A 15,464-nucleotide genomic window follows, 5' to 3' on the forward strand; every position below is an offset into this window, starting at 1 on the left:
GTGTATTGTACACTGTGATATGATCAGTCAGGTCCGACTCCTCGTAGGAACCCAGAGTTTGCTCCCCAACCCTCGACAGCAGCACCTGCACACTACACAACAACCCCCGGAAACATTATCCTGTTGTTCACACTGGGATGTAAGTCCAAGCGATGTGGCTAGTGAGGGAAACTTCCTCCTCCTCCAACGCCTCTGTGAGGATTCACTGATCCACCATCAGGCCTTTTATCCGTTGTATCGATTTCTATTTGACTTTAAAATTTTTGCCCTCTGACAAAAACAGTTGTGTTTCTACTTGGTGAGAATGTGTGGGAGGGTCATTTGCATACAAGGGCTTTACAAAGGCAGTGGGAAAGAGATGATGGTTATTATTAATGTGCCTTTATGTAACAGCGATTGCGGATCACAGCGCAAACACAACATTTCACTCGGCAACGTTTAGGTTCAACACGTATGTTATTATAACAGATGTTACCGGGGCCTTTTAAGGTGAATCTTATTTGTCTTTTTAACAAAGCTGTTTAAAGAAAACCACTTATAACGAACACATGCTGCAGTGTTAGTCCAATTAGCAGCGCAGTGGGCACAATGAAATGTCCCTGTTGGCATTTAGTTCTGTCCATTTACCACGAATAGCCCTCTGTCTTCACCCAGCCCACTCCACCGGTGACAACCCCATTCTGTCAGCGCCGCCGTCTTTTATTAGCCGAGCTCAGCACAGCAAGCACTGACATTCGGATTTTTTAACTCTTAACATAATTATTCCAGCCCCTGGTTGCCCGCGTCTATTTGTGTGGCCTTTCACTTCATCTCCTCTCACAAAAGCGGTAACAACTTTTGTCACGGTGTCTCAGCGACTGACAGGGATCATCTTTAATTATACAGCTGCTTGGAAAGGTGAACATGTTGGAGGCTGAGAGGACACACTTTGAATAGGGCTGTCACACACAGGTTTAAAAAAAAAAAAAAAAGTATCCTTCACCGGTAAGAACTCTAAGATATTTTTTAAATATTGTAATCGAGTTTCCTTTCAACAGTTATAAATCCAGCTCAGATCATTTTCTATTATTACCCTTAAGACTATCCAGATGAATCCCCATCCCACCATAAGTAATATCCCTGCTAATTCACTCATATTAGGATTATATTCATCTATGTGATGCCCTATGAAGAGTAATGAAGATAGGCCTCAGCGTGGCCATTAAGTCAAATTCTTTCATCAAAAATGATAATCAGCGTGACACATTTTCTATTGAATAATTTCTCAATACAGTTCCAGTGCTACTCAGGGACGGATACAACACACCCAGATGGTTATGAGCCACAAGTAGAGCGAGTAAAGACACAATGTTCTGCAGTCAGGCTGGAATCCATTAGCTCAACTTCACACATGTTCCAGAGGCACTGCACACAGAGACATTTCCCTTATGGCAAGGTTCAGGATTCATCTTATAAAATCCACCCGTTAAATGTCAGTGGTGGAGGAACGTACTCAAACATGTTACTGAAGTAAAATTACAGATAAATAGACCATTATTTTAGAATATAGGAGAAGATGGTGAATACCCTTTGCACATTTCAAGGACATCCACATTAGCTCAGCTGCCAACAACCAGCAGATGTTAGGGATCACCGGCAGATTGTCACTCGTGTACCTAAGCGTCATCGGGCGATAATCAATAGACACCTTCTGCCACGGCAGGCCCACCACACGCTGATCAGACCCGGGTGTGTGGCCCGAGCATCTTGGGGCCCAGTTGGAGACTTTCCCCCTGAGCCAAAGGCGATTGGCTGCAGCCTGTGAAGTTTCTTTTAAAACTTAAAAGTATACAAGTAAAAGTATTTGCTTTTAGATATACCTTAAGTAGTTAAAGTATTTGCCAAATGTAGCCTGTTCCCTGAGACCACTGTCAACTACATATTTAACTGTGTCAACTGTATGTTCTGTTTAATACAATAATAATAAAGTCTCACACTGCATATGATGCTACTGAAAATTCTTTGTCATATTGATTATTAACTGAATCTCTTCTGCCTCCATTTCTGATGTTTCCTCTTCAGTAGTGATGCAGGGTCACAGGACCCATTCCCCTCAAATTATGAATGACTTTTAAACATACAAAACCCCCATAATGTCAGCATGTTATAGTAATGTGCATTATAAAAATGTCATTCAGTAGAATGTACAGATATTTGCTGATATAGTGGAGTACAACAAGTACCTGAAAATGAATTCACATAGAAAGCTGTGGGAGGAAGCTGGCGAACCCAGAGGAAACCTACGCAGGCTCAGGGAGATCATGCACACTTGGCACAGACGGGCCCGGGTCGGCCCGGCAGGTTCAAACCCACGACCTTCTTACTGTGAGGTGTCAGAGAAAACCGCTGCTCCACCGTGCTCTTCTCAAAAACCCTCTCCTGCTCAACGCCTCCCATACGTGACCCCCGGCATGTCAGGTCAGCATATAATCTACTCATATCTACACCTCATTCTACACGTGGTCATTGTTATTCAGTCAACATGCAGCAGTTTGCTCGACACACACACACTGAGACGGGAGGTAGCATTTACTCAAGCCACGGGCATATTGGCTTTGTGAAGCACGGACCTATTTGCCTGCTTGTTTCCAAACCTCGCCACCGATTCTTTACCTCATGCACTTCAGGCCTGAGCCTCGAGGTTGCAATCAAGTATCCAGCAAACTGACAAGTTTTGAGTGGGCCGGGAAATCTCAGGTGGCTACTTGAACTTTTCTGTAACAGCTATTTGAATGTTTCATCACCCTGTTTCCCAGAGTTTCACAGTATTTTTTAACAAAAACTTCAAATTTCCCCCAGAAACTGGTGTGATTCTCCCAGAAGGGGCCACTTGGCAACTGACATGCTGCTCGCCTCGAGGAAAATAAAAGAAAAACTCAACAACGGCTGTGTAACGCTCAGTTAGTATTAGTACAGTGAAGCCCAAATGCCACTGATCACACTGAAGACAAAGTAGTTTATTCTTGTGTTTAGGGTGAAACAATATCACCTCATAATCCCCATTTCCAAAACCCATATAAGACAAACTGCCATTTCAGATCTCTGTACGCATGAAAGAAAATCAGTGGACCCCCGTAACAGGGGAACAGACACACACAGACACGGAGGTGAAGCCAGGTGAGCTGGAAGTGCCACAGTGGCTGAGCTCCTGCTAACTTGTGAAATCGGGCTGCCTGAGGTGTGACACAGATTCGCTGTTTATTACCACAGCAGATGTCAGAGCAGTCAGACGGGAAAACGCTTCCACTGGATGTTTGTGGCCACGAGACGGAGACGTGATCACCAGCGGCAGGACGCCGACACCGTGTTCACGCTCTCTGCGCCTTCGTGCCGACAGTTTACATGAAGACGCGATCGGATAAGGATATTAATAAACTCTACCCACTTTGGAAATTCATGAATTTCAAGTGCAATTTTCCTCATTGTAAATTTTTTATTGCCATCATTTGTATTTTTGTTTAAATGACGACAATTACCTATGACTTATAAATGACATAGCCAATTACTATGAATTTATTAATTAATAATTCACACATACGCTGTAGGTTGGTTAATAATTATTTTAGTAAATAGAATGGTTTATTAATGAATCGCAACTGGTTTGTGATGAGTGACTGTATGAAATAAAACACCACACGTTCTTGCCTTGTAGCCTGATGGGTCGACACTTATGTTGGTCTGCCCAATTATTCAGTAAACACACAGCAGGCTAATGATGCAAGTCTGTTTGCACAGCGAGACTCAACGTTTGTTTCACACTGCACTTTACGGTTGTTGCACTTAAGTGCCTCTCCTGCTGCTAACGGGTTTAATCTAAAGCTGTATGGAATTGCGGTACGTTTCTGCAGGGCGCCACTTTTCCTGAGCAAAGAGCGCCTCACAGTTTGATTTTGGCCTGATGGGAACTGTGCGGTAATTCCTAACTTTGAGAAATCTGCTAAAACTTTATGTGTTTAAGTGTTAAATATTTTGAAAAGCACCATAATCACCAAATGTCTTAGCCAATGGTTTTAACAACATTCCCTGACCAAGGCTGGACTGGGCAGCTGTCAGACAGGGAACTCTCCCAGTGGGTGAGTTCCCTGTCTGCCAGCTTTTTGTTTCTTTAACCCTGACCTGCCCAAAATACAGATAGATTGGCACTTTGGAATTGTCTTAATTGACACTGGGCGTGACTGAATCACATCTTTACAACCCTCCACATTTGGCCTCAATGCCGTCATTACACAATCAGCTAAAGGTGCCAAGATGAGTAAGACGTAACACAAGGGGAGCTGCAGAGAGACTACAAGCCAAAAGTGGCAAGTAGCTGCTGCCAAAACAATGCACAACACTTTACATAGTAATATGTTTCTCTGCAGGACCCTCCTCTGCACCCACGAGGCGAGGGACAGGGAGGAGGACGAGGATGGAGGATGGATTAGATTTTTTTTTTTATGATTATGAGATCAGATACTTATGTGTGCAATATTTGGGGAATTGATATCTGTAAGTGTTTAAAATCTACTGCAACTGGATTGAATTTAGATGTGCACTATACTGTGTTATACTAGTTTTTGTAATGTAAAACGTAAAATATACATCATAAACTTCATGACTTGTAATGTTCGTGACGCTTTGCTCTACTTCAGTAACTCAGGCTTTCTACTTTCACAAATGCAAGTTCAGTTCATTAGTTATAGGTCAACGTTGCCATGTGGGGACATCACAGTGGATAACACACCGCACACACACAGATAATTAGTCAACATTTGCTGGCAGCTCATGTGCAAGCTATAGTTCTCTTATATTTATGTGGTGAAAAATACATTGTCTTATTGGAAGAATGTCAATATTTTGTTAACCCCAATTCATTAACAGTGAGTCTGCTGGCAGCGTGTGACTTGTTCGTTAAAGTACGAGGCAGCATCGGGTGAGCAGTGCTCATTATGGGCCCGTGGGAGCTAGAGCAGTTGTTGTGTGGGTGTCGATGGATAAAATAAGTATAAGACATCCATGCATAAGCTTGTCTATTAAACATTGTCTGTTTCTAGGACTTGATTACTGTCAACACGCATACAGTAAGTATGTGATGTGGAATCTGCAATGCTGTAAAAAACTTTTCCAACATTTTCTCATACATGGCATTCAAATGATTAAAGGTAGCACTTTGCACTTTAAGTTTACAATCTTGAATATTTCTCATTATAGAAATATTAACGAAAATGCAGAAATTGGGCGACAGCTGGAATATTTAGAATATTTCAAAAAATCTGCACAACTTGCTTTTTCATGTTTCCTATCAAAAAATCTATAGAGTCAAAATAAAAAAAAAATGTAACACACTCTTCTCACTGTTCACTGCCTGAAGCCTTTAGTATACACTGGGAAATAACACAACTTTGAGTATTATGACAGTAACTGAAATCAATGATACTGGAGTCTAAATTTCAAACAGAATTTTTCTTAAAGATTATCTCAAAATAGAAAATACAATTTGAGTAAAGCTTCATATTCTATTCAATTTAAATGTACTCTACGTTCAAACTATTGCATGTAATTAATTACCTTGAAACTGTGTGTTTTTTTCTATATAAAAGTAGTGACATACGTATCATTTAAGAAACTAAAGCTCTATATCTGTACAGAATTTGAGGTGATATCGGAATTAGATGGTATTGCACTCACAGATGTCTGTTGCATATAGAAGCCTCTGGCAGGGACATGCAGAATCTTTAAATTACCATGAAGAGAATAATTGGGGAACCAATGGTGGAATAAGTGAACCTATGGTATAACTTCCTGTCATTATTCTCTGACTCTGCCCATATTCAATGTCTCCATGCTGCTATCATGGCCCCATCCTCAATTACTGTGGCCTGCTTCTGCCCCGATTTGACATTTATTTGTCCTTTTCATTGGATTGGTTCAGCTGATCCACCAAACTCAGAAAAACACGTCTCAGTAGTTTGAACTCTGTATTTAAATAGTTTGTTTCTGCCGACTGCCAATTCCAAACCCTCACTTGCGTTTTTGAAATGTCACAGGTATTTAACTTAATCATTTTGTAATCATATTCAAATCGGCAGCTCGAAAGGTCACTGAGGCTTCCTCTTAACCTGGGAACACTACAGACACCTCTCACCGACAAGTCAGGGAAACTCAATTGAGAAATGTCAGCCGCAATTATGCAGCCGAGTCAAACACGGGCAACAGTGACGGCAGCAGAATGCTACAGAAAGTTTCCCGAGGCAGTACAGTAAACTTCACTATGGAGTCAGTGGCTCAATGGCTGGAACGGCCACTTTCTGGGATTTATTGAGACATTTGCTCTCCTCTAAACGAGTCGGAAATGATCCAATTAACACTTTGGCTTTTTAACGACTTGGGCCAGTGGCAGTCGTTCTCACAACTGCACAAACTCGCAGAAGTTCTTGACAAAGGACGCCACATGGGGATTTTTACAGCTCGCAAACACATTCACACATTCACACGTTCACGCGTGGCTAACAGAGACACGTGTTCTCCATTTATCAGGAGTCATGGACGGATTCAAACGCAATTTTACAGTTTGATTTGAATGTGTCAAAAATAAATGGCGCCACCATTTAATTTGTCAACAGTCAAACATTTGCAAATGGAAACAGAGCTGCCACAAAGTTTAATATTCATCTGTGTGCACATGTATTTATGTATATTTATGTATATTCAGCTCTACAATAAATCCAGAGACCACTGCAAGATTATCCGTTTCTCTGGCTTTACTAGAAAACCAATAATCATACTTTAGGTAATTATTAAAATAGAATAATAATTTGTCTTCTGTTTAAACTACTGACAACTTCTTCTCCTAAATTCCAGACTCAACAGACACTGAGATTAAGTGTCTGTCATACAAATCTGGACTGGCCAATTTTTTCTGGATTTATGCATATTAGAAGTTAGGAAACAAAAGAGACTAGTTGCATTTGTTTAAAACATACAAATCAAACAATACTATTGCATCGTTTTAAAATCTCTTGGACTGCATTTTTATTCTGGATGTGTCAGTGGTCTCTTTTGTGTTTCATTATTAATGGCATGTGTTCTGTTTGTGTGAGAATTTTCAGTGTTCATTTTGTGCTCCATAAATCTCAGAACTCGCACAATGTCAAACTTTATGATCCAAGAACCTCGAGCACGTGTTCATCATTCCATCAAAAATCTGGACGGGAAGGGCACTGCAGCCTAACAGCTTTTTTTTGAATGGTTTCTATACACTTTATTGTGCGAGTGAGGTGTGATGAAATGATTAAAGTGATTATTAAAAAAAGTGCCTGAACGTGGCTGGTTATTTATTTTCAAGCTGCTGCTAACGTGTGCTTACGGCCATCTGCCTTGCTGCACCCATTAATAAGAGAGCGGTGCTGCGGTGAGATCATTGAGACAACAAACAGAGAGGCTCGACTCATTACACCCTGAGAACAAATCGCCACCTTCTTCTGTTTCCATCACCTGCTTGTTAAAGGAGCAGTGGTGAAAGGACTATTAGGTTCCTTATATCAGGAAAGTAAAGAGATGGAGAAGCAAAGCTTAAATGGTGATATAGCAGCAGCAGCAGCAGCTGACGTGGGGGGACTGTAATAAGTCAGGGCGAACACTTGCCTCTTGTTTCGAGACCATTTCCACAGGCTTCTCCTGGTCCACCTAATCCACGCTGAACTGACTCTGGAACCAGGGTGCAGCTGTGCCACTTGTGCGTCCTCCACCTACACAGACACACAAAGACAGAGAGACTTTTCATTAACACAGCAGGCAACATTAAACTAAATGCTTTTTTAGGAAATTGGTGATATTGATGATGTCACCTCTTCAATGGCAGTAATCACAACTTGTTGACATCGCTATCGGATGAAAATGGTAGGTTTGTGCTGTTTGTGTCAAATTGGCATCAGGGATGACGTTAGTAAAAGCAAACACCGATTCTGATCTTTGAAAGGCTCATATCAGTCAGTCTCTACAAATAAATAAATAAACATATCCCTTGATTGTATTATACAACCCTCTTCAGCTGATTAAACTGTCAAATGGTATAATTACAAAGTAATCCTGGAACATATGTGGTTATATTTAGCTTGACTTAAAAAAGGTCGAAAGAGACTGAGGCTCTATTGTTTTTTGATTCAGATTCAGAAAACTTCCCAAAAGGGCAAATCCCTTTACAGTCGATCCCATTCATGTATAAAGAACAAACAGAACTTAGATAAACAGAAACTTTCGATTTTTTTGTGTGTTTGTTTTGCAAATCATCATCCATAAAAATTGCCTTTAGGCCCTTTCAGAGTTTCCTGTTTTGTTGTTTCGTTTTCCCCTAATACTTAAACAAGCTACCTGACTTTTCAAATAGTCAAAGTGCCTCTTTGACTTGAAATGAGTTGCTCAAAATGTCACGCAAACCTGCATCATATCATTCAATGAACATTCGACACAAACTATAGTGTAAATATACCAATTAGCCTGATTTTTGGGTCGGGTCAGTCACGTTAGATGGACTGATTGAAATTCACTCATCTGTTCTCAGGCAAAATGAGCAATAACCATGTGTTGTGCTTCCACTTTGCTCGGTGCAGCGACAAATACTTTAACAGAGTGCAGCTAATTGGCTTATTTTAAATGGTTGCAACAACAAGGGGCGACCAACAGCGCAATGTTTTTTGTCTATATCATTTTTACTATAACATGTTCTTTAGGCTTTCAACACCAAACTTAAACTAAATCAAATGCTGCCCCATGTCAAACTGGTTAAATCAGTGAGCAGAATGAACGTACTGTGTCAAATGCCTTGTTGTGTAATATTGTGCATCACAAAAGCACATGCATATGTTCAGCGAGAGGATAAATAGATGGTGATAGCTTGTCCTTGGTGAAGAAAGGGAAAGGCCTGGTTATAAACGGTGCCATTACCTGAACACTGGACAAACTGGAAGTGATTCACACTCTCTCTCTTCATACAGGGTGTCGGGACACTCTTGACCTCCATCAGCAGACCTCTGAATGATGGTCCTGTATCGGGACTGCGTGGCGGCGGTCGCATTCTCTGTGGAAGGTGAAACACAATCCTCACAATAGGCCCGGAACGCTTGCACAAGTTGAGGATAAATTAATTTTCTCCCACCGCAGGAAGAGAGTGTAAGATGATGCCGAGGCAAACGTCTGCCACAACAAAACAAAGGCAGACACAATGACAACCGGTGGAGTCTAATATCTGGAAGAGACGACTGGTAAACAATCCAGTCGATCTGATCCTGATTGATTTGCCCTTGTGTGGCTGTGATGTCCTCCACTTCACCGCGGCCTGTTTGTTGGACACACCAGCCTGCGATAGCTTCATTTGGCTGCAGCTCCAAGGCTCATTACACAACACTAATTACCAAGCATCGAAAATGGTGCAATTGAGAAAGTGATTACATCATCAGCGGGCCCAACGGAGTACAGAATATTTACAGAGACAAGATGCCTGCTCCATTCTTTTCCAAACAATTAAGTACTTTCTGATTTCCAAGATGTTTAGTGGATGCACATTGAAGCCCATTAAATATCCATTTTCCTCTTGATGTGTCAGCTTAATGTAACGGACAGTTGAGTGCAGTTGCTGAGACACGAGTGGGACAACACATTAGTGTTTCAATATTTAGATCAGCTATCACTGTACGTTTTGGATCAATCTGACAATTAGTTTCTCAATTTGATCAATCCTCTGAACAGCAAAACTTCAGAAAATTACATTTCAAATTCTGCTTTCTGTCATTTTATCATAATGCTTTATTATGGGTCCCAGATCACCAAGTGACCGGTCCCAGATTATCAAATTAAAACAGATTTGATTTTTTAGAATGAAGCTGTGTTAGATCTCTTCTGTGGTGTGGTCAGACAACGTCTTAAGCATTACAGAAAGGTATAATAGGTTAATCTAATGATTTAAAATACATATACGAATAAATCACAGTGGTCAACATTTCCCAGCTTCCCTGAATTCGCTCTAATTAAAAGGCAGGCGCAGTCTAAACGAGGTGTAATTTTGAACGTTTATAAACTTGGGTGCATTTTCTTTCACGACAAAAACATAATAATATAAACACAATTTCCAAATATGTCATTAGTCCTTATATTACATTTCAACTCTAAATTGTTGCTGTGTCCAACAACCTCCTGTTATTCATCAGCTTTTTTTGCTGTTTCAACTCAAATATCCAAACTCTATTCACAGGGAGCTTTCACACAAACATTTCATAGAACCTGGTGTAAGGATGTACCTGGAACACAGGATGAGGGGCAGGGCGTCCATTCACTGAAGGGCGTCACAATGCAGTCCTTGTTGCAGGGGAGCACACATGGTCGCACGGTGTCGGGCCGAGAAGAATCCGGGCACCTAAACGCACAAACAGACAAACAAGTGGCTTTAAAACTCTCCTCATCCCCCCGAGGCCATAAACGATAAACATCCAGAGTGTCGTTGGGAACAGGACAGTGCCGTGAAACAACTGCCCCGTCCTTGACATCACACGTCTCTCCACAGAAAACATGATTGATTGCCCTACCCCCCCCCCCCCCCCCCACACCACCCCACCCCACCCTCCCCCCTTATGCCCAAGCAAACGGTGGACAAAGGTAAAATGTACAGTCCTCTCACACATTCAGCTGAGTCCAAGGGTACAAATGGCTCCATGAAAATTCTCCCACCACGCCAGCGCGCACTAACGGCTCGTGTTTTATGGCTCGTAATACATTGTCAGTTTTAAAACCGGTCTTAAAGCTGCACCACATCGATATTTCTTTATACTAACAATACGTTGAGTGACAAGTGTGAAAAGTGAAGCTCGTGGTGACAAAAACCACAGAGAACATCACCTGACTCTGCAGCTCGGCCTCGACGACCAAGTATCTGTATTTATTTACATGTACAGAATAGATGCAGTCGTCTTTGTCTTTCCGATCAAAGGGAGTGAACTTTCAGTGCGAGAAGAAGTCAATCAATCAATCAATCCACAGAATGGCCGATAATTAAACCCGAGTAAAGTGAGAATACGTTAGCTCTTCACTGATGAATCATTCCTGCCACGCCAAGGACGCGCCATTAGCAGGTTTTAAGGACAACTTCCTGTTTCTAAAAATAGAAAATAATCATGCACTTCTTCCCTTATTTATGCTACACATCTTGGGTATCTTTTCTATAACAGGCCCCTGAGGCGGCAATGTGTTCTATTTGACGTGCAACCTTGAAGTGGAGTGGATTAATGCAGCTTTGTGAAATCAAATAAGTCATAAGCTTTGATGTCTTCATCAACCAGGAGCCAACTTACCCCAAACACGCACACAGACACACACGCACGCACACAAATATATTTTCAGGGTGAGTGACGTCCTTTTCCCGACAACCAGATCCAGGTCTCACTGGATCCCTAACGTGGTGCCCCATCTCACCAGCTACAGAAAGCCAGGACGCAGAGGAATGAGATCAAAGTACGCCGAAGCACAAGGAGGCAGGATACATGAAACTCATCCTTCCCCAGTCTTCTCCCTCCCCTTCGCTGCTCTTCTCTTCTCAGTGATGTCTGCCAGAGGGCATGGCAACGCTCCGCAGCAGCAGGGGGAATATGGTCCTCCCCGACTCAGGGAGTCAGACTAACAGTCAGGGCCACGCTGATCAACTCTGACATGGCTGGAAACATTAAACGTCTCCTTCTCGCACGTTATTTATTATTGATCAAAGATGGAATCAAATACCCAATTACTCACTACTCACTGTAATTAATATTTAATCCTAAATAATAATGTTACAAGTTTTTTTCGGCGTGGGTTCTTGGAGCCCAGCATTCACTGGGATGCGTTACCTGCTCAGACATTAATAGCAACAACAACAGACAAACATAGCGTGACGTACAAAGTTGAACATGTCTTCTTTCACAAGTTTCTTTTGAATGAATGAAAATTAAATCTTCATTGTCAATAAACCAGGTAGGATGGACACATAATAAATTATGTGGATTAACTATAGGAAAAATTCTGATATTCACTTATTTGAGCAGGCAGATTAAGAGCAGACACTGCAACAGACATCTAGAATTTGATTTGAGTAAATGTGTTAATTTGGTACCCAAATATAAAAAAATATTAAAGGTCGAACTCTTATTACCACTGCTTTTGTGTAAGTTAAAAATCAATGTATTGTCCAGTGGAAAGCTTTGTAGTAATACCACGAAAAAGAGCCACTAACCTTTTATTGAGCCACTGCTCACTGTGGAGATTAGTGCTAAGCATGAAAAGCTTTTGTTTGCAGACTGAAGTGGCTTTTTTCTCAAAAAGCTAACCATCAATTGTATGCAGGGAGCATCTGGTCCTCAGGTAGGAACAATCTATATTTATATTACCTCTGCATTTCAAAGATAGACAGGAGTTGAAGTGGTGGAAATAAAGACATCAAGACTAGCCTGCATGGACGTTGGACATATAATTGGCCCCTCCGTGTAAACTAAGGAAACCTGTGGCAGCCTTCAGTCAGTATAAAAACTCAAAGGTGTTTCGGTTGTCAAGTTTGGGCGACTGTAAGAAAACAACTATTCATACAATTTAGATGAATCACACAAGTGAAAACAAATCTATGATTATTTTACATAAAATGTCTGGCGATAGATCCCTTTCACTTAAATCTTACACGAATTACCTTTAAAGTGAATTGATATTGTATTGATTGTGTCCAGACTGCACCAAGTCTCACAATGCACTTCCTTGGGCCCTAAACAATACGCCTTCCAAAAGTGAAGCTGATAAAATGAAGGGTTCTTGAGAAATCTGCGGCACATACAGACGGAGAATCCTGGAATTAGCAGGTAACAGATAAGTTATGCCGGGTCTGTATTGCACTGTATGGACACAGTCACATCCTGATGACATAGAAGCCCATAATCATCCAAACTCACCTGATACCAACGATCAAAATCAAATGTGAAGAACCACAACATTGCCTGTGTGTTCGGTGCTGTTCCCATTAAATTAACACCGCGGCGTATTGATTTAAATCGAGACGCGCCGTGCAGGTGAGATCTGTCCGCAGCGGCAGAAATGACAGTTTTCATTAAAGCCTGTGTGGCGGAAGATAGAGCGGGTGTAGGAAAAAAGCCTCTCCATAATCCACTTTATGGCCCTGTCAATATTATATTGAGCTAAAGAAGGGCAAACTTTGTGAATTATTCATAAATCTATCTTCCTGTGGCGGGCTATAACATCATTACAGTGACAGCACAAAAGCCCTTAGCAGTGTTTAATATTGTATCGCTGAAAAAGGAGTAGATAATGGTGGAGCATAAGCAAAATGAATCTTAGGTTTGCACACATTATGCACGCACACACACACACACACACACACACACACACACACACACACACACACACACACACACACACACAAACACACACAAACATCCTAAACACAGGCAGAAAGCACAAAAGAAGAGTAGAAGGCTCCTGGGATGTAATTTCACAGTGCATCAAGTCATCTGGGTCATTTGTCAGTAAGTAAGAGCCGATTCTCCATCTCTTCAAGTGAGACACTTTTGGAAAATGGAGATTGCGTTCTTAAATGAGTTTTGTGTCAAAGGAATGTGTTCTCCTCTCAACTCCTCCCACAGATTTTTACAAAGCTCTCTTATGCCTCAGCCGTGATTTACCATTCGTCTCTTTCTGGACTCGTTTTTCTGATATGTAGAAACCAAGCAAAGCAGCCGTGTCAGAGAGGGATAAGGAGACCAGGCTATTCTGTCAGTGGAATTTTCTGTGTATTGGGGGAAGAATGACAATAGACATCTTAGTCGGTGAATTTGACACATTGAGACAATTATTTAGAATGCGTCGAGGTGAAACAACACATTTAAATTGTTTCTGTCCTGGTTTATATGTGTACAGTCTATGGTTGCAGAGTGATGTTAAGAGACTTTGTGTTCATCCCACCTGGTTTATCTGCAGTGAAGATTTTATAGTCAATTTGAACCAGTTACCGACCACTCCTGTAGTTTATCCAGTGGCACACGGCCTACAACAGAGCCCTGGTCACCTGTTTATTCAAATCTTATTAATATTGAACGTATCACATGTCCAAATCGCACCAGAGTCGGCGCTGCACTTCTCCGGGCCTTTACCAAGCCACATGCCGAGAGTGGAGCTGATCAAATTAACCGTTTGCTAGACACACGATGTGTAAGCAGACAGACGTTGGTGGAATTTGGGGAATATGTGAGCAAGACCCGTAGTTTTCCCACGTGAAAAGAGAAAACAGAAAATGACTGCCAATGCTCTCATGGACGATTCTGGTGCTACAGTGTTGCAAACCAACAGGCGGACACACGTCTGCCTCAATGAACAGGAAGGAGGAAGGAGGTGTCTTATTGATTTCATCTGCCGACAGACCTTGAGAAACACGCCTGTTAGAACATGCCTTCAGCCAAACATACTAAAGTGTGATGACGTGAAAAAACATCTCACTTATGAGGAAGAAATCAATAAAAACATTGTTCAGTTTATATCGACAGAACAACGTTAAAAAAGATAAAGTGACGTCGTAGAAAGAGCGATTGAATTGCAGCGTTACAGGGCTGGGGTGAATATTGCATTACACATGAAAACTGACGCCTGCTCAGAGACCTTGTACCTTTTATTTATGACAGGTCCGACATTCATCTTGGTGCAGGTGGCTTTGCGGATCTGGACGCCCACGGCACACGTGGGGGGCCCGTCCAACAGGCTGGTGCCGTTGAGATCCATGGATGTGTCCGGGATACAGGGGCCCCAGGCCGAGGCCTCCCAGTAGAACACCACGCAGGGATGGTCGTTGCAGACCCTCCACTCCTCCAGGGCTGCAGCTGTGGGACACTCCTTCCCGTCTGAGCATCAACATACAAAGAGACCACAGAGAATCAGAGACATGACGGAGGCACAGCTTGGTTGGTCCATGAAAGCATCACTATATGCAAGTGTGATTTGCACAAGCCCGGAAATAAATTCACCCTCAAAGCACGAGCTGTAGTTAGTGGCTAGAAGTCAAATGCTAATATTCATCACTGACTGCCGGCAGCTTGGCAACTCAACAAATGTTTGTTTGAGGTTAGCTGAGCCGACACTTTACAAGTTCTTACTTCTTACTTGTAAGTTACTTGGAATTTGAATTACAAATGGAGAGTCTCGGTGAGGTCAGCGCAGACAGGACTTCACAGGCCATTTCCAAAGAATGCTGCCTCCAGCCACACGAGCTCTCCCCAGTCCCTGCGCCGTCTGTCATATGTTTATTCATTACGAGGACACATTCTGCTCATTTCTATTATAAAGCACAATGACAGACACTGAGAGCAGGGGACCCTGTGAGAGCTGTGCGTGTGGATGCTGTAGACTGCATTAGCAGAAAGAATGCAACAGGAGCA

At 42.0% G+C, this 15,464-nt stretch overlaps 1 protein-coding gene across 1 annotated transcript in view; it reads right to left on the reverse strand.

The window, feature by feature from the left end:
- The window catches only part of thsd7ba (thrombospondin, type I, domain containing 7Ba), a 128,622-nt gene that overhangs the window by 50,841 nt on the left and 62,317 nt on the right, over positions 1-15,464 (reverse strand). Inside the window, exons 8-11 of the mRNA XM_062402751.1 lie at positions 14,699-14,930; positions 10,311-10,426; positions 8,962-9,094; positions 7,663-7,766 (exon numbers count right to left, since the gene is read on the reverse strand). Of these exons, the coding sequence (XP_062258735.1) occupies positions 7,663-7,766; positions 8,962-9,094; positions 10,311-10,426; positions 14,699-14,930 (585 nt within the window). The remainder of the gene's footprint in view (positions 1-7,662; positions 7,767-8,961; positions 9,095-10,310; positions 10,427-14,698; positions 14,931-15,464) is intronic.

This window comes from Platichthys flesus, chromosome 13 (genome assembly GCF_949316205.1).
Source record: "Platichthys flesus chromosome 13, fPlaFle2.1, whole genome shotgun sequence".
In the NCBI taxonomy this organism is placed as follows: Eukaryota; Metazoa; Chordata; class Actinopteri; order Pleuronectiformes; family Pleuronectidae; genus Platichthys; species Platichthys flesus.